This window comes from Cibotium barometz, chromosome 24 (assembly GCF_041138505.1).
Source record: "Cibotium barometz isolate CiBa-2024 chromosome 24, ASM4113850v1, whole genome shotgun sequence".
In the NCBI taxonomy this organism is placed as follows: Eukaryota; Viridiplantae; Streptophyta; class Polypodiopsida; order Cyatheales; family Cibotiaceae; genus Cibotium; species Cibotium barometz.
The window spans coordinates 97,384-117,947 of NC_141069.1; the positions used below are offsets into that span (position 1 = coordinate 97,384).

General features: G+C 44.7%; 1 protein-coding gene across 3 annotated transcripts in view; it reads right to left on the bottom strand.

The window, feature by feature from the left end:
* LOC147624771 (E3 SUMO-protein ligase SIZ1-like) overlaps window positions 1-20,564 on the bottom strand; it is a 63,226-nt gene that overhangs the window by 30,254 nt on the left and 12,408 nt on the right. For all 3 annotated transcript variants that reach the window (XM_086817991.1, XM_086817992.1, XM_086817994.1), the window contains exons 5-6: window positions 1,204-1,363; window positions 886-1,016 (exon numbers count right to left, since the gene is read on the bottom strand). In XM_086817991.1, coding sequence (XP_086674117.1) covers window positions 886-1,016; window positions 1,204-1,363 — 291 coding nt within the window. The remainder of the gene's footprint in view (window positions 1-885; window positions 1,017-1,203; window positions 1,364-20,564) is intronic.

Here is a 20,564-nt window from a genome sequence, read left to right on the forward strand (position 1 = left end):
CCCACGATCATGCATGCTTGCCATGTGTGAGGGTCGGATGATGTGGTTTGAGGGGAGGGGGTTGAGGGGGGCCATGATTGATGTGAGCCATGCTGAGGCAGCGGTCTCGATCATCGTGTAGGAAGGACATACATACATACATACATACATACATACATATATATATATATATATATATGTATATATGTATGTATATATATATATGTATATATGTATATATGTATATATGTATATATATATACATACATACATATGTATGTATGTTTGTATATATGTATATACAAACATACATACATATGTATGTATGTATATATATATATATACACACATATATACATATGTATATATATATATATATATATATATATATATATATGTATATGTATATGTATATGTATATGTATATGTATATGTATATGTATATGTATATGTATATATATATATGTGTGTGTGAGTCCTGAGCCACCAACGTCCTTGGTTTACCAAGCATATATCTAGCAGAGTGAGAAAACGAGCTTGTGAAAACCATTGTCTAATGTGTGCATGGGTTGGAGAAACAAGAAGTGTATTGAAGTTTAACTTGACATATCCAAATTTTGTGACATGGAAACTTGGATACCTCTCAAGTCATGACACATTACAGAATTCTGAAAAAAATTAGATTATGCCGAGATTATTGCAGAGACAAATTTAGCCCAATATAAGCCCTTCCAAAATGTTGGTAAAGGTGGCCCCTTGAAGAAGCAGATTGCCCGTGGTATAGCTAATTCTATGCAGATGAATAGCTTTCTAATATGTTAAGTACTGAAAGTTAAACTTAAGGCAATAATCAATATCTCATGCTTTTTAGAACAAGCGTCAAAGACAAGTCTTAAAAAGACTTACGGATCTCCAAGCTGTATGCGGCACAGCTCACAATAAAACTGTGAGGAAGGAGGTTCCAATTCCAATCCCTCCTTCTCAGGGATAAGAACACAGCTGACATGTTGCCATACCATGCATTTAGGATCATTGCACTGCAATCAAGTTCCACATATCAGCCATTTATTTGCATTTTGAAACTACACCTTTTTATCATGTCCATGCCAGCAGCAAGTTTCATAAGCAAACAGTCAAGAAGGGTTCCCTCTAGTGTCCAAACAAAAGTGACTCACAGGTATGGTGCCGCATCAAAGACAAAAAGCAAGAAGAAAGAGAGAACACCTGTATCATGGTATCTGACTTCACGTTACTGCCACAGGGGCATCTAGTTCTGGCCTCTTCATGTTTGACAGACCCCTCGAGTTTCCTTGATTGAGTTGATGTCCCAGCCAGGAGATCACCTGATGTTGCCAAGTCAAGGGCACTAGAGCCTCGAATTTTCCTGTGGATGCAGCACATGAAAAACTCAATTACAGGAAAAACAAATATCAGTTATAGTCTGAAACCACAAGGTTGGTTCCTCAAACAGGATTAAAACAAAGGCTAAGTCATGCTGAGCACACACATTAAGACAAACATCATGAAAGACCTGGTGCAGATCATGCAAGGTCCCCCACCTCAAGCAAAACGCATGTAAAACGCACCAGTTATAGCTAGAGCTGTTCCAATGGGTTGAGTAAAATCAGTAAACACTGGACCACAAGTTCAGAGAAAAACAGAAATAATAATAAAAATTTAATAAGACCCATGTCACTCAGGTTTGAGGTCAAGATGAACGCAGGGTTAAGAAAGACATGAGTATCCTATTCAGAGAAAAACTGCCCGGCCAGAATAAGCAAGTCCACCAGAATTCATGGGGCCAACTTATGATTTCAAGGTAAAACTAAAATATGCCCCTATATCTCATTGGCAGGGGACTGTGTCTGCGCCAACTATGGATGGATTCATTCATGGAAGGGTGGTAACCTTGGTGAGTGAATTCTGTGAACTCATGGAAGGGTGGTAACCCTGGTGAGTGTCGCGTGAACTCATGGAAGAGTGGTAGCCCTGGTGAGTCTCGCATAAACTCATGGAAGGGTGGTAACCCCAGTGAGTATTATCAGCACTCATGGAAGGGTAGTTGCCCTGGTGAGTGAAGCCTCGTGGAAGGGGAAACCGTGGCAAGCATGTATGGTTTCATGGAAGGGTTGTTGCCCTGGTGAACCATATGGCTTGGGCATGCGTATGGATCATAGGGGTGGTGTCCTTCTGCAGTCCAATGGCATGGCAAGATGTTTTGTGGCTATGTATTCTGCTTATTTTCTTTTTGTAGGTACTCAAAGCTATGTATGGATTTTTGGATATTTGGGACACAGTTGGCTCTTGTGCCTGTGTCTGATTAATATCAGAGTTGTTGACTCGGTTTACGAAATTATGGATATTTGAGACACACTTGGCTCTTGTGCCTATGTCTGGTTATTATCAGAGTCCTTGACTCACGATATGGATCAAGTTTCTTTCTTGATACGGTTGGCTATTGTGCCTATATCTTTTCCGCACCCACCCTTCCTCAGGCCCCCAAGGCAGCAACATAACTCTCTCTCTCTCTCCTGAATCTCCTCTCTTTCCCTTTCCCCTACATGACTTGAAACCCCCCCCCCTCCTCTCCCTGTTGTTGCTTCTGTTTCGCGCTGGTGTCATGGATTAATTTTCAGTCCATTGGCTGTGGGAAGTTCTACAAAAAGTCATGGCCAAGACCGGGTTTAAAGTGATGTCAGGGATATGGGCCTATCTAGACTCTCACAGGATGAGGAACATACAGTGTATGGGCGGTATTTGATAGACATGGGGACTGCACATGGATTGGCCATCCTAAATGGCCTACAGAGATTCACGACATCGGGCGGTTTCACTAGCTTTCCACATCGGCATGGTGCTAGTACAGTGGACTATGTTCTGGCTCAACCCAATCTCATTCCCTCTTTTCAGGATTTTATGGTGTTGGGGTAAAGGCGTTATGCCCACCCTTATAGTGTGTACAAACCCATAAGTTATAGTACATAGTACACTTAGTACTTTTAATGTACTAAGTGCACTATGTGTACTAGTTCAATATACATGTGTGATAGGGGAGTCACACACTCACTTGATGAGTTGACTTATCCCCACAACTCTCTCTCTCTCTCTCCCTTGTTCTCTCTGTGTATGTCTCCCACATGAATTAACCTAACCCTAATTCCTGTTTCTCCCACACAACTGGTATCAGAGCAGGCTGTGTTTTAGGGTTTCAAGATTCCTCTAATTTGAGAGTGCATTCCCATATTGCTACAAGAGGCAGTTTTCTTCAAGTCTCCACCACCATGCCAGGAAACGCAGAGGCCACTGTGTTCATTGAGAGCAGCAGGTAGGAGACTGAAGCGTTGATTTCAAGTCGCGTGTAGCAGCCAGGCGAGTGTGGTAGCGGGACACCCAAGAGCACGCATGTTCTCTGAACGTGTAGCGAAAGCCGTGTAGCTCTGGCGAGCGGCGCTCAACATGGGTGACGTGGAGCGAAGGCAGAGCTACGCGTAGCACACCACAGGCGGGCGTCAGCAGTAGGCGGAGACAACGAATACGTCCACTAGGCGCTAGGCGTGGGCAAGCGTGTAATCACATATGGAGTCGGCTGCAACATGAGTCCAAGGCAGTAAAGCGTATTAGCGTGGAGCGAACACAAGCGCATACTCTGGCCGCGTAGCCAACAACAGCAGGCGTATATGCGAACGTGCAATCAGCCAACATCTTGCTAGAGGTCTCCGCCTCAGTTGTGCAGAAGCCGTTGCCCTTATTGCTTCTCGAATCCACAGCAACAAGCAGGAGCAACAGCACCAAAAATCATCAACCCCACTTTCCTGCAACAGAAAATTAGAAATCAAGGTATTTGCCTCAAATTTTTTTTTTTGGGATTTGCAATTGAGCAGATACAGGCGCCGAATTGCTCAATTTTTGAGCAAAATTGGCAAAATTGGGTGACATTGGTCACAATCAGGCTCAATTTGCAGGAAATTGGTCACAATCAGGATCAATTTGCAAGAAATTGAATGTCAAAATTTGGGGCTTTTGATGTAATTGTGCAATTAAGCACTCATACATGCTGTATGATGTGAAAAATCGCACATTTGGGCAAAATTGCAGCAAATTGCAGTACAAATCAAGGGGCTTTTGTGCCGATTGGATTGATTTGCATGCAGGCAATCGCATTTGATGCTGTGGATAATGTGTTGATGCCTTACAAGCACTCAATGTGCCTGTAAATCAAGGGGGTTTCATGTATTTGATGTATATGTGGCCAGGGGGAAGCATCGTGAACACTCTGGATGCCTTCATGTGCGTCAATGTACCATGTATGATCAGAAATTGATCTTAAATCAAGGGGCTTTTCAAGTTTGTATGCTTGTTGAGCTTGGCAAAGCAGCAGGCAAGACATTTATGCCTTGAATCCTCAAAAATCAGCTTGCAGTCAAGAGGCTTTTGCCCAATTTCTGTTCGGGACTGTTTTATGCAGTGTACAGGACTGTAAAAGTCTGATTTTCACTCATTTGGACAGCCAGGAGAGCATTTATTGCTATTGTACCTGCTAGTACAGATTTGGCACAGCTTTGTGCAAGTTTTGGCATGGCTGTACACTGTTTTGAGTGACCAAAAGGTTCAATTTCAGCTGCTGTACTTGCCGGTACAGGTTTGGTACATCATTGGTTAGCACTTGGTACTGCTGTACAGTACTTTGGAAGGGCAATAGAGCACATTTAAGGTGCTGTCCAAAATCTGCAGCAACCAGATTTTGTTGCTTTCATCACATAAAGTGGGAGAAAAGTTGCATTTGTGCTTCCGCAGTGGGAGATAAAGCTTGGGAGAAAAACTGTGAGCACTTTGTGTGCTTTTGGTGCAGTGTTTGCACATTTTTGCAGGGAGTCAGGCATTAACAGGTTGCATATTGCTATGGCAACCACAGGTGAGAGCTCTTCATTGCTTCACATCAAGAAGCTTGAAGGCTCGCATAATTATGATATTTGGCAAACCCAGTGCTACAATGTGTTGCTCCAGAAAAAGCAGCACAAGCCTATCAAAGAAAGGGGTGTAATGCCCACTTCTCTTACTGCTGAAGAGTGGGAAGATATGGATGAGTTGGCAAGATCTACTATCATGTTGTCTGTGTCAGACTCATTACTTTTCAGCATTCGTGAAGAGAAGACAGCTTGGGGAATGTGGCAGAGATTGCAGGACTTGTATGCCCAACAAAGTGCCTCAAGCAAAGTGTATTGGTTGAAGAAACTCATAGGTCTTCAGATGAAGGAAGGGGCGTCTCTGACAGCCCATCTAAATGAGTTTAACGGTATTGTCAGCCAGGTCATTAATCAAAAGTTGGCAATGGACGATGAGTTCAAAGCCACTTTTTTGTTATGCACTTTGCCAGAGAGTTGGGACACATTCAGGACAGCCACTAGCAATTCGCATGCTATGCTGTCATATGCAGATGTTGAGGGTGCTCTTCTTCAAGAAGAGATGAATAGGAAAAACAACTCTGTTGGAAAGTCCAATGCAATGAATGCACGTGGGAGATCCCAGCAAAGGGGGAAAAGCCAAGAAAGGGGAAGGAGCAAGTCTCGCTCCAAAAAGGATTTGGAATGCCATTATTGTGGCAAGAAGGGACACATTAAAAAGCAATGCTACAAATGGAAAAATGATCAAAAGGAAAAGGGAAAAGGCAAAGACAAAGAGAAAGATGAAGCCAAAGATGTAAAGCCAAAGAACAAAAGTGGAGTCAAGATTGAAGAAATCAATGTGTCACATGCGAGTGGCAGTGAGGATGAGGTCCTCTTTACGTCTTCACTTGATGCCCATTCACTTCTTACAGGTGGTCATGGTATGCACTCATGGATCATTGATTCAGGTGCCTCCTTTCATGTCACAGGTTGCAGAGACTTGTTTGTCAGGTATACTGCTGGCAATGAAGGAGTGGTTTATTTGGGTGATAACCATGCATGCAAGATTCTTGGCAGAGGTGATGTGAGGCTTGTGTTTTCAGATGGCTCACAGCTTATGCTCCATGATGTCAGGCATGTGCCTGAGATCAAGAAGAATCTGCTTTCTACTGGACAGCTTGATGATGCTGATTATGTTACCACATTTGGTAGTGGAAAGTGGAAAATTAGTAAGGGCTCACTGGTTGTTGCCAGAGGCTCTAAGGTGGACACTCTTTACTTCATGCATGCAGGTGTTTGTCACCATGCTAATGTAAATGCAACCGAGCTGCCGGAAATTTCTATGTGGCATAGCCGGTTGGGACACATGAGTGTCAAGGGAATGGAGCAATTGTCTCATTTGGGTTACTTGCCTTCTCTAAAGTTTTCAAGTTTTCAGTTTTGTGAGCATTGTATATATGGTAGGCAACTACAGTGCCCCCACAAGAAAGCTCTTGGACAGAAAGATGCTCAGTTAGAGCTTGTGCATACAGATGTGTGTGAGATGCCTCAGCTTTCTTTGGGAGGGGCAAAATACTTTGTCTTTTATTGATGATGCCACACGTAAGGTGTGGGTCTATCCTCTTCGTTTGAAGAGTGATACATTCTCAGTGTTTCAGAAGTTTGTTGCTCTTGTTGAGAATCAAACTGGCAAAACACTGAAGGCTTTGCGTTCCGACAATGGTGGAGAGTATATGTCCAAACAGTTTCAGGACTTTTGTGATGCTAAAGGCATCAAGAGGGAGCTCTCTACTCCTTATGATCCTCCACAAAACGGGACAGCAGAGAGGATGAACAGGACCATTCAGGAGAAGGTCCGTTCTATGTTGTCACATGCTGCATTACCTCATGGTTTTTGGGCTGAAGCTGTTATGACAACCGTTCACCTTATAAACAGGTCACCTAACACGAGGCTTGGTGGGAAAGTGCCAGAGGAAGTATGGACAGGGAAGCCTCCGTCATACAAGCACTTGAGAGTGTTTGGTTGCGTTGCGTACGTGCACATACGCAGGGAAATGCGCACCAAACTTGATCCTAAGTCTCACAAATGCATATTCCTAGGATATGGTGACAGAGGTGAAATGGGGTATAGACTTTGGGATCCCGTGAATAGAAAGATTATACGCAGCAATGATGTCATTTTTGATGAAACATGCATGTATAAGGAGCCTGCAAGGCAACAGGAGCCTGGCAGAGTCATCTTTGATGATGATGGACATCATGGACAACAACAAAGGGCTGTAAATCAGCCATTACAGCAGCAAAACCAGCCCTTAAATGGTGCTGAAAATGGTCCAAATGGACAGCCAGAGATGGCAGAAGATATCCCTATGGATATACCACAGTTAGAGGAGATACCGAGCATGATATTTCAGCCTTATGGCATGAAACAGGAGCCACCTTATTTGGGATGTATGTGGATGATGTTTCGGACTATGTAGAGCAGGAGGGTGACAGAGGAGCACAGCTAGCAGGGACATGGATTCCGTTGTTATTGTATGCTGATGATATTGTGCTGATCTCAGCTTCTCCAGAGGGGATGCAGCGTCACTTGGATGCATTGCACACGTTTGCACAGGACAGTGGATTGTCTGTTAACCTTGGTAAAACCAAGGTGATGGTGTTTTAACACCACAGCACAGTGGGTTAGGAGGTCAGTACCCACCTTTACATATGGTCAGGAGACAGTGGAGTATACAGATGCATATACTTACCTTGGTGTGGTTTTTAGTGGCCCACTATTTTCCTTGAGGAGAGCAGCAGAGACCAGATTGACCAGAGCTTATGCAGCATTGGGGAGACTAGAGAGGATGTGTTCGCAGGTTCAGTTTCAGGAACCTCGAACAAAGCTCTGGCTCTTTGACACTTTGGTCACTTCAGCCATGCTGTATGGAGTGGAGATATGGGGACCCTCAGTGGATCACCACAGTCGAGCTGGTAGCACTGATGGATGGAGACGTATGGAGAGGCCCTTAGTTTCTATGATTTCCCGGATGATTAGGGCCAAGGCCTCCGAACCACATGATATTATCCGTGCAGAGATGGCTGCCCCCCCATTGGTAGTAGAGGCACTCACTCGATCAGTCTCCTTTATACATAGCACTTGGGCTCTCCCTAGAGACAGATATGCTCGCTTAGCCCTGGATCTTTCACGACCGTTGGCATCACAAGGAGACGGATCATGTTGGTATGCACAGATGACAGCTTGGTTCCAGCTGCATGGCTTTAGTATGGACAGGCTACCTCCATTTCAGTACTCCCTGGATGCACCCTCCCTCTCTCTCACACGGGCAGAGATTACCAGACTTATCAGGCAGGACTTGATTCAGTTGGACACTAGGAGGACATGGATACAGCCGAGACACGAGCTTGGTACGAAGATGGCTTTCTATAGAGATTATCTTCTCCAGCTCACGCAGGATGGGTTTGTGATTAGACCCAGCTACATGGATACTCATCTTTCTCATGGGGTACGGTGTGCTATTGGTCAGATGCGCACATCCTCACACCAGCTAGAGATTGAGATTGGAAGATTCAGAGGAGTACCAGCTGAGGCCAGGATTTGTCAGCTGTGCCAGATGGAGCTAGAGACAGAGTTACATTACATATGTCACTGTCCAGTATATTATGAGATACGAGGCCGTTTTCACTACCTGTTTAGAGAGGGTTTCGGACCACTTTCTAGAGTCATGAGATACCAGGATCACAGATGCCTCGGATTATACTTGCTGGAGCTTCGTAGACATAGAGAGGGTCTCTTGAGAGGGAGGGGATCAGAGAGGGAGAGACACCTACAGAGGCAGATTACAGACTTCTTTCGACCAGAGATTGAGCAGTCAGGCCAGCAGGCATTGAAGATAGCCCCAGAGTATCGCCGCACCAGAGGTACACTAATTGATCGGGCTATAGAGCTTTGGCGGTCCAGGCGCCCCAACGCCCATCTCGATATCGGCGGAGACTACAGCAGAGGATCAGGACCATACTAGCACGGCATGGGAGACGTCCAGTCAGAGTACTCACCATGGAGGACATTGAGGATATCCGCCATCGACCGATGAGAGACATCTTTGGATAGTGATGTGTATGATGCTTACCTTTGTTGCTGGAGTTTTCCTCCCAGATGTTATCCATTAGGAGCTCCTAGTACCGTACTTTTCCTCATAGTTGTTTCAGTTTCAGTTAGTTGTTTAGTTGTTTTTAGCTTTTCTTACACAAACAGTGTATCAGATCAACCAATTGTTGTAACCTTTTTGGTCTCATAGGTCATTTTGGCCTTCTTGAGACGTTAATATATCATTTCATTTCATTTCTCTCTCTCACCTCTCCCTCAACTTTCAAGCCTCTTGAGTCTTCCAACTTCCAAGCCTCTAGAGTCTAGGCTCTAGCCTCTAGGCCTCTAGGCTCTCTCTCTCTCTTTCTCTCTCTCTCTCTCTCTCTCTCTCTCTCTCTCTCTCATTCCTCAAGGCTCAAGAGTCAAGCCATCTTCAACCATGGCATCCTCCTCACATGCCGGGGCTTCTCGTAGAAGGACAATGGGATGGACATGGTGGGAGGAGGTTAACTACACCCCATCCGTTCATGGAGGCGGTTCTCGGCCATGGGTATGCAAGCTTTGCCCGTACCGGCGAACAGGTGGCGCCGACAAAGTGACGAGAAGAGACGGGAACTTCTTGACAAGCTTAGCGTCTACGAAGCGGTCGAAGCGACACGAAGGACACCACGAGTGGCCGTGGATCCCGCGACGATGGGGAGAGGAACTCAAGCCTCTACAATGGAGTCATGTGGTGGATCGGGATCATGCACACCATCACCTTCACCATCAAGTCGGAATGTTACTCCATCCACGACGCCGGCACCCTCCATCTCCACGGCCTCTCAATCATTACGTGGCCCACGGCGACAATCTACACTTGGGGAGAATTGGAACCCCAAGTTGAAGGAGGAGGTGGATATGGCGGTGGCCCGCTTCTTCTTCCACGACCACATTGCCTTTCAAGCGGCTAGGTAAGTGCAATCGATCATTGCCATTTCATCATTCATGTTTTCATCATCCTAGTCCCCTTCTCATTAGTAAATTACTTTCTTGAATAGGTCGGAATACTTCAAGGTCATGGTTAAGAAGATTGGGGAGTATGGCTCAACCTATACACCCCCCTCATCCGAGAGCTTGCGCACTACATTGCTCTAGAAGAAGAAGCGCATTGTAGAGCAAGCGGCCGACAACACAAAGCGGCAATGGGAGAGGAACGGAGTCTCCCTCATTGTGGATGGATGGAGTGACACCCGCAAGAGGAGTATTCACGGCATGGTTGCATATTCCCGCGGAGAGATGTACTTCATCTCATCTCATGACGCATCCGGCACTGGGAAGAGCGCGGATGTGCTTGTGGCGGAGTGGGCTACCACCATGGAGATCGTTGGCCCCGAGCATGTAGTGGGCTTTGTTGTGGATGGGGAGCCTTCCAATAGGGCGGCGGGAGCTATTCTCCAAGGTATGTATGGACATGTCACGGTGTCCTTTTGTATGGCTCATTGCCTAAACAACCTCCTCAAGGACATCGGGGCATTACCATGGATCAGCACGCTCATTGAGGAGGCTAACACCATGGTCTCCTTTGTCCTCAACCACCAAAGACTTCGGCATGAGTTCAACAAGAGGTCCTGTCTCTCTCTCCTCAAATATTCCGACACCCGGTTTGCCTACAACTTTCCCATGTTTGGGCCGGTTGAAGGATTGTAGCGGTGCTTTGAGGGGGCTTTTCCTTAGCGACAAGTTTGTCGCCATGCAAGAGTCCCATACAAACACTGGCCAAGAGTGTAGGCTACGGGTGGATGACGCCTCTTGGTGGGAGCGTGTGAAGACCACAGATGCTATGGTGAGGCCCATAGTCCACCTATTGAGGATTGTAGACGCTATGTAACCATGCATAGGCAAGGTCTACGAGGCCATGGATCGCATGATAGAGAAGTTGAAAGACTTCGTGCCTGACGAAGACAGATACGAGGAGATCCATGCCTTGTGTCTAGGAAGGTGGAATTCCTACTACTCTCCATTGCACGCAGCAGCTTATGTGGTGGACCCAGAATTCCAAGGCAACAAGCAGGAGAGCGACCGAGAGGTGAGCGCTGGATGGAGGATCATCTTGGATCGTCTTGTGCCTGATGCATCGGTTAGGCGTAAGATTAGGGACCAGCTTTCGATGTACAGGTCATTTCATGGCTCCTATGGCTGTAATGATACACAGGTTGACCGCTCCAAAGTTGGTGCTGCTCTATGGTGGGAGGCCTTTGGTTCAGATAGACCGGAGCTGCAACAGCTTGCCATCCGCATACTTAGCCAGGCCGTCAGCTCCTCTTGCTTAGAGAAACTTTGGAGTACCTACAGCCACATTGCCTCTAGGAAGAGGAACCGACTCGGGGTAGAGCATGCCAATGACCTTGTCTTCGTCAATGCGAACTTGCAAATGCTTTGCAAGAGCGTGACCAAGAAGGCAGATTCCTTCACTGAGTGGGAGATGAGTCAACAAGAGCAACAAGAGGATGAGGTGCAGGAGCACCATGCCAGTGAGGATGAATCATGAGACTGAGGATGAGCTTGATGCTTCTTTGGCACAAGCTACCCATGACCATGAGGCGAGCACTTCACGTGGATGATCATTCATGGATCATGATTCATGGGCCTTACTACTTAGCTCTAGCCTCTAGCCTCTAGTCTTCAGCACTTTTTTGTCATTGACTCATTTGAGTCCGTCCATGTATTCTGCCTCCTTAAGGCTTAGTCCTTACTCCTGACTCTTGAGTCATGACTCATTTTGTATCTACTTAATTATTAATAGGACTCAAAAGCTTACCATTTTAGTGTAAATTTGTGCTCATTTTGATGTACTTCCAAAGTAGAATAAGTGTAGAGTAGAAAAATTTTTAAAAAAAGTATTTTTTGAGTGTCGTTTCCTCCCCCGTCCCCGTTCCCTACTTATGGCCGTCCCCCGTCCCGTCCCCGTCCCCGTCCCCGTCCCCCGTCACCATCCCCCGTCCCTTGTGACTATGGCAAACTGGCTCAAGCGTCCCTCTGTTGTGCAGGCGGCCAGGTATGCGCACAAGCGCACACAGGCAATCAGGCCAGGCAAGCACAGGCAAGTGCTGGTACGCAGGCAGCACCGCCAGGTAGCAGCCAAAAACACGCGCGGGTACACGCAGGCGGCGGCATACGCAGGCACCCATGCAGCGCACATGTGGCAGAAAAGCAGGCACAGCAGAAATTCAAAAAGCAAGCCGTCAGTAAGGTTTTTTTTTAGATTTTGATTTTTTTTAGGAAAAAAAAAATATGCTACCTTGCTTTCGTTTTTTTGGGCTAAACCTTAGTAAAACACCCAGTATAGTATCTTAGGTGATTGTATACATCCCTCTCAGGGACCTCTTGTAAATATAGTTGATTTTGGTAATATAATGGATTCTTCTTTGTATACTGCTTTCCATTGTGTATTGATTTCACTTTCTTCATTTCTCATACCTTCTATGGATGTCAATGAATTAAGTGTATTTGAAAGCAAAGAATTACAGCAGATACTTGATTCGTTTCAAGATGTATTTCCTAAGGAACTGCCATCGGGCTTACCACCTGAAAGGACAGTAGATCATCGTATTGACCTGGTCCCTGGTGCTCACCCTGTTAGTATTCCACCTTACAGGATGAGCCAAGCTGAGGAAGATGAGTTGGCTAAACAACTCGAAGATTATTTGAGGATGGGCCAGATCCGTCCAAGTAAATCACCTTGGGGTACACCTGTGTTGCTTAGGAGAAAGAAGGACAACACCTGGAGAATGTGTATAGATTATAAGAGATTGAATAAGCTGACAATTAAGAACCGTTATCCTCTCCCTAGATCAGATGACCTGATTGACCGGTTAGCACGAGCGAAATATTTCACGAAGATATATTTACGTACTGGCTATCACCAGATACGGGATTAGGTATGGCCATTACGAGTTTCTCGTATTACCTTTTGGGTTAACCAATGCTCCAGCCACTTTCCAGCAAATGACCAGCAAATGATGAACGATCTTTTTCGTGAACATTTGGGAAAATTTGTGGTTGTGTTCTTGGATGATATTTTGATATATAGTCGTACTCTTGAGAATCACGTTAGTCACCTCACGATTGTCCTAACTATTTTAAGACAGAATCGACTATATGCTAAGTTAAGTAAATGTGAGTTTTTCATGACAGACATCATTTACTTGGGACACAAGATCACTAGAGATGGATGGAGCATTCACTATGACCGAGTTCAGAAGGTTCTGGACTGGCCTATACCGTGAACAGTGAAACAACTTCGTTCTTTTCTCGGTTTTGTTGTTTTTCTTCGGAAATCTTTGCGGGAGTACTCTCAGCTCACACTACCGATGACCGACTTGTTGAAAGGTCGTGGACGTAAGTCAAATCAGCCTATCACTTGGAATAATGATCTGGATATGGTCTTCAGACTTTTGAAAGATAAAGTCAAGGAAGCACCTATCTTAGCATTACCCGATCCTAGTTGGCCTTATGTTCTTGAAACTGATGCCAGTGACTATGCCATCGGGACCTGCTCTATTTCAAGATGGTAGACCTGTTGCTTTTGAAAGTAAAAAGCTAGACAACACTCAATCTCGTTGGCCAACCCTTGAGAAAGAGCTTTATGCTGTGATTCACGCTCTCAAGGTTTGGAGACATTATTTATATGGCTCCAAGTTTGTGGTATTGACTGATCATCAGTCAATCAAGTATGTGTGTGATGCGGACGATTCGAGAGGAAGGAAAGCTCGATGGGCTAAATTAATGCAAGATTTCGATTTTGAGATTCGTTATAGAAAAGGGTCCATGAATAGTGTTGCAGATGCGCTTCGTCGAATTAGAGAGGTGAATACTTTGTCGTTCACCGAGATTTCTACTGACTTATTTCAGTCATTGAGAGGGCTTTGAAGGACTGATAGTTATTTTGGTCCATTTTGGCATAAGATCCAAGACGGGAGCTCATTGATTGACCAAAACTCGATGACTGAGCAGCCTACCATTCAGGCTGCAGGAGGCCACTGGATAATGCGGAATGGTTTACTATTCCGTAATGACAAAATTTGTGTACCACAGATCCCGGACATTCGGTCCAAGATTCTTAAGGAGTGTCACGACACCCCTTCTGCTGGATACCCTGGGATACACAGGACATTATCATTAGAGAAACACACTTTTTATTGGCCAAAGATGAAAGGGTATGTAGAAGATTATGTTCTCAAGTGTCAAGTTTGTCAAGCAAATAAAGCTGAATGCTTTAGACAAGCTAGGTTGTTGCATCCTTTGCAAATCCCAGGTAATAAATGGAAAAGTATTTCCATGGATTTTATTACCGGATTGCCAAGAACACATCAAGGCCACGATTCTATTTGGGTTGTGGTAGATCGCTTGACAAAAATGGCTAGATTTTTACCAACACGGAAAACCATTACAACTACGCAATTAGCAAGGCAGTTTATCGAGCAATTGTTTAGACTGTATAGATTACCGCAGGACATAGTCAGTGATAGGGACTGTAAGTTTACGAGTGATTTTTGGAAACTTGTTTTTGAGAAGTTGGAAACAACTTTGAATTTGAGTTCCTCAGATCATCCTCAATCTGATGGCCAGACTGAAAGAGTGAATCAGATTTTGGAGGATATGCTTGAAGCATATGTATCCAAAAGACAGAGTCCATGGGAGGATTATCTTCCTATTTAGAATTTGCATATAACAGTACTAAGCATACGAGTACAGGTTTTAGTCCTTTCATGCTTATGTATGGTTTTCAACCTAGATCACTTGTTACAGTGGGATTCTCAGGACTTCAACATGATGCAGCACGTAATTTTTTGCAAGATATGCAAGAAATGTTACAAGTTGCGAAGGAATCTATTAGAAGTGCTCAAGACCGAGACAGATTTTATTCTAATAGACATCGTTCACCCAGAGAGTTCTCTGAACGAACGATGGTGTATTTGCGAGTTCCGAAAGATTCCGAGACTTTACGGACAGGTCGATCTCCGAAATTATCGCCTAGATAATGTGGACCATTTCGTATTACACGACGGATTGGTTCAGTTGCAAATGAATTGGATTTGCCTTCTCATGTGAAAGTTCATCCTGTATTTCATGTCAGTAGACTTAAGGAAGTACTAGGTGGAACAGACCAGTTAGTCACTCCTCAAGAAATCATAGATGTCGAGGACATGACATTTGTTCCACACGAACCTGAAAAGATTCTTGGATTTCATAAAAGAAGATTACGTAATACGCTTATCACGGAATATAAGATCAAGTGGAAGGATCGTGTTGAGGAGGACGCTACATGGGAGACATTGACTACTCTTCAGAGAGAATACCCTGGCTTTTTAGTGAGCTCAGGAGTGATCTCTTAGAGGAAGGGGAGTATGTCATGTGCACAGTGTGTATCTACCGTGTGCTACACGCACACAAGACTAGCTTCGAGGTTTGGGAAAGCTTGAAGCTAGGCAGGCTGATTGGCGAGCTGAGTTAGGGATAGACTAATGGGCGGGCACCCAAGTATGGATGGGCGGGTGCCCAAGTGTGGACGCCCGATGACCGGCCAAGAGCCTATAAAAGGGTGGCCAAGGTTAGTCATTAGGCATATTATATAGAGTCTCGCATGACTTTGTGAGAGCTCTATGGTCAGGAGCCTGGATCTAGTGCAGACGTGCACCTGCTTCATGCAACCGAGGCCGGCAGCAATCTCGAGGCCCGCGAGAGTAGATTCGTGGCGGTATGGGACGTCACGAGGTAGAGATCGGTCGGTACGTCCATCTAGTTAGCTCACCTCGTGGCTCGGTGGGGACAACCAAGTCTTGTGGGATTGCCCACGGCTGTCAAGGTTGGGAGGTGAGTCAGGCCTGCACCGCCGTCTTGTTTGTTTGGTTTGTTTGCAGGTTTCGAGTCTTGTACCAAGAGCGTTCCACGAGGAGATCCTATGGGGATTTGACAAGATTGGTGGTGTTTTTCTTGTGCTGTCCGTATAAACAGTAGGTACAATAGTTGGGCTGCCTTCTGCTGGCCATACAGAGCTTTAATACAGCAGCGTTTGATTTCGGCAGAGACACGACAGTTGTACAGCCGTACAGACCCACACGTGTGGTGTCAAAAGACCTCTTTTCTCTCGCAGATCTGGCTGATCTTCGGGCTGTGTTGGAGGCTTAGTAGTGGACTATTTTGAGAGCTCTACTAGGGCTGATTTGAGGCTCTGTTTTGGGACTGTTTTGACGTGGAGTTCGGGGCTGTTTTTGGCTCCGTTACAAGCTGATTTATGGACTGTTTGTGAGTTGATTCATGGGACTGTTTTGAGATAATTTTCGGATGGCTTTTGGTGCTGTGTTTTTATCTTGGCACTGGATGGATGTCTGGGCAAGAGATTTGCTAATGATTTGTGAAAAATCCAGTGTTGTATGCACCCGCACCTTGGTTTACTATAAAACTTCTCTCGGATAAAGAAGTTCCTACAGAGGGCGGCTGTTCCAACTCAGTGCAGTGTTATTATATTGTTTATGTTTCTTCCGTTGTGTTTTCATGCTCTGTGTCTGGTATTTGAAGTGTTGGTCTATCATTCCGGATCCCCAATTTCAATGACATCTAGTTTTTGCAGAAGGTAAGTATGCATTAATTTTATCTAACACGTGTTTCAAGCCCTAAAGAAGTACCATCAAGAACAAAGCCATTGGTCAAAGATACGGCATAGAGATGTTGCCAGATGAGCAGATGGCACCACAGCTATGGGAAAGACCACATGCACAAAATCACCAGATGGGGCTAGTACCTGGAACATATGAAACACTTGTATTCTATAATTGAGAACAACTGCGATATAAGAGGGAGGGAATGTAACTATTTGGCCTCCCTAGCTCTTTTCACAAGATGGAACTCATGCCCAAACACTGGACAGGTTGATAAAAGCATAGGAACAAGGATCATGAAGTTGGCACAAGAAAAAGCACCAGTTTTGGTCAAAAAGTAAGGAAAAGTAAAAAGTCAAACTAAGTTGACCGCGAGTCAAGGACACCATTGGAAAGAGGGGACTGAGCTAGATCAAAAAGCTAAAAGCCGCTTTTCCAAAAAGCAACTCCAGGGCCAAAAAGCAAGGCCCTAAAGCTAGAAAAGCAATAATATTTTATTATTATTAAAATACTAAAGCAAAAAGAGAAAGCAAAGCATAAAGTAGGGCGTAGGATGGCAGAACGCCAGGATTGAAGGGGTGATGGCCGCCGGTTGTGGAGGAGAGGTTAGTTGGCGATGATGATGATGAAGATGAGTCTTTACAACTTCTTTCTCCAAGGTTCTCCTCGAGTCTTCTATGATCCACCAAGAGGGTGCATGGTCCTTTAAATACTTGAGGGGATGCATGCTTTTATCCATACTTTGCTTTAGCCTTTATTCTCTAGCTTTTGTTTTATTCCCATGCTTTTGCTTTGTCTCCTTGCTTTTGCTTTAAAAAATAGTCACAGTTATTGACTTATACTTTTACAACTTTAGGGCCTTGCTTTTAAGCCCTGGAGCTGCTTTTTGAAAAAGCGGCTTAAAGCTTTTTGACTCATTTCAACGAGCTCTTTCCAACGGTGCCCTTAGCTTTTTGGTCAACAAAGTTTGACTTTTGCTTTTTCTTGCTTTTTGACCCAAACAAGTGCTTTTTTCCAATTCCAACTTTAGGAACCCTATTTCCATATGTCCATCATTCTGTCCATGTGTCCGGGCATAAGTTCTATCATGTGAAAAGAGCATGGAGGACCAAAGTCATGTGCACAGTGTGTATCTACCGTGTGCTACACGCACACAAGACTAGCTTCGAAGTTTGGGGAAGCTTGGAGCTAGGCAGGCTGATTGGCGAGCTGAGTTAGGGATAGACTAACGGGCGGGCACCCAAGTATGGACGGGCGGGCGCCCAAGCGTGGACGCCCAATGACCGGCCAAGAGCCTATAAAAGGGTGGCCAAGGTTAGTCATTAGTCATATAGAGTCTCGCGTGTCTATATAAACCTTGGCCACCCTTTTATAGGCTCTTGGCCGGTCATCGGGCATCCACGCTTGGGCGCCCGCCCGTCCATACTTGGGTGCCCGCCCGTTAGTCTATCCCTAACTCAGCTCGCCAATCAGCCTAGCTCCAAGCTTCCCCAAACTTCAAAGCTAGTCTTGTGTGCGTGTAGCACACGGTAGATACACATTGTGCACATGACAACCAAATAGTTACATTCCCTCCTCTTATATCACAGTTGTCCTCAACTGTGGCATAGATATGGTACTAGCCCCATCTGGTACTCTTGTGCATCTGGTCTTTCCTCATATATGTGGTGCCTTCTGCTCCTCTGGCAACATCTTTATGCCTTTCTTTGACGGATGTACTTGTTCTTGATGGTACATGATCTCCATAGCCTGCAGCAGGGGTTAGAAATAAATGCATACTCACCTTCTGCAAAAACTAGACACAAGCTAGTCAACAAACAAGTATGCATCATTCGCATCTACTGGGTATTCCAAGTACTAACCAGATAGCCCAGTGGACTATCACATGCCATAAATCCAAGCATTGTTCACGCATCAAAAACAGCACACAAAGTCAAAGAAATTCAAACATACATCAATATGCAATGCACAAGTAATGATCCTACTATTCATGGATTGTCCTGTCTGGTTTCATCGAAACCGTGCTGAGCCATCTGGTCACTAGAACCGCTCAAACTTCCCTCAAGGCCATCTGGTCTCTAGGACCGCCCAAGAGTCATAAATAGTCATCTGGGCCATCTGGTCGCATTGACCGCCCGACTATGATATCCAATACAGTCATCTGGGCCATCTGGTCGCAATGACCGCCCGACTATGATATCCAATACAGTCATCTGGGCCATCTGGTCGCAATGACCGCCCGACTGCGTAGTCCAATACAGTCATCTAGGCCATCTGGTCGCAATGACCGCCCGACTGCGAAGTCCAATATATATGGCATCGTTGTCATCCAATGGGTCATCTGGCATCGTTGCCACCCAAACTAGAGCATGTCCAGTCAAAATCATTATATAAGCAAGATAATGATCAATTCCATTTCAGTATAAACATATATACAAATGTTGCTCCTTGGGCCTTCTGGCATGTTGCCACCCAAACTAGAGCATGTCCAATCAAAATCATTCTATAAGCAAGATAATGATCAATTCCATTTCAGTATAAACATATATACAATGAAGAGGGCTAGGGCTACAATCCCTCCCTCTTAAATCTGTCTTGATCTCAAGACGCAACAAGCTTGTCCTTCAAATACGTCTGGACCAGCTGCTTCCTTATATGCTCAAAGAATATATGGGTAGTCCTTGAAGTACTCTTCTGGCATCCATTTCGCATCCAGAATGATACACTTAATTTGCCAGTATCACAGATGGTGATGGTGAAGATGTAAAAATAATTATTAGTAAGAATTAAGTGCAAGGATATGGAGTAATGAGGACACAAACAACAAAGTGAATTGCATGCACCTTTTGATGAATTATGGATTATTAAAAATGAATACATTGATTGGTCATGGCATCGTCATGTTATTGAAGATATCGTGGCAAATGGTACTCTCTACTCCTTGTGAATTAAGGTCCTTTAGATTACTATTGGTCTCTCCCTTTTTGGATTTTTTCTTTAAACACAAGTGATGTACATGTGGACTTCTTTTGTCATTATTTCTTGTGTGACTAGTTCTAGTCATAGAGGTTAAACAAGGTTCGAATCCATTTCTTAAGATGGTCCATTGACTTCTTAGTGGCTTCTCACGCAATGGAATACAATCTGTTCCGGCTTTAAGATTTCTTCTTGTTCTTCCACTTCTGGTGGATCCTCCAATACAAGCTCCTCTAGGGGTAGTCCTGTATATGGTTTCAATAAACTGACATGGAAGGCATTATGTATCCTCCAACGATCTGGAAGGTCCAAACGATAACATACATCGTTGATCTTCTTGGTAACCTGAAAAGATCCATAATACTTGGGGGCAAGCTTGGGTTCCTTGAGCTCAGCTTTTGACTTTCTAAGTCTTGCTTTTTCAAATCGCAATAACACCCAATCTCCTTCTTTAAAAGTGACCTTCCTTCTATGCTTGTCCACAGCTTTCTTTTGCTTAGCTTGAGATGTCTCAATAGCCTTCCGAACCTGTGCAAAGGCCGTATCCAAATCTTGAACGAGCTCATCCGCATGGAAGATCACTTTCTTGGTCTTCAAAATAGGCAACAATAATGGTTTGCCATAGATAATTTCAAAAGGAGCTTTGCCTATCAAAGAGTGAAGAGTGTTGTTATAGGCGAACTCAACCAATGGCAAGTACTTCTTCCTTTGATTCTTCGCTTCGAGAGCATAACACTTTAGCATATCCAATATAGTGAGGTTAGCAATCTCACTTTGCCCATCTGTTTGAGGATGATAAGCCGAAGAAAAATTCAGCTTTGTCCCCATGTTGTCAAAAAGTGCTCTCCAAAAGAAACTGGTGGTCTGAGGATCTCTATCCCCTACAATGGATTTGGGTAATCCATGGTACTTGAAGATTTGCTGAATAAACAATCTTGCCATATGATCTACACGGATAGTCTTCTTCACTGGAATGAAGTGGGCTTGCTTCAAAAG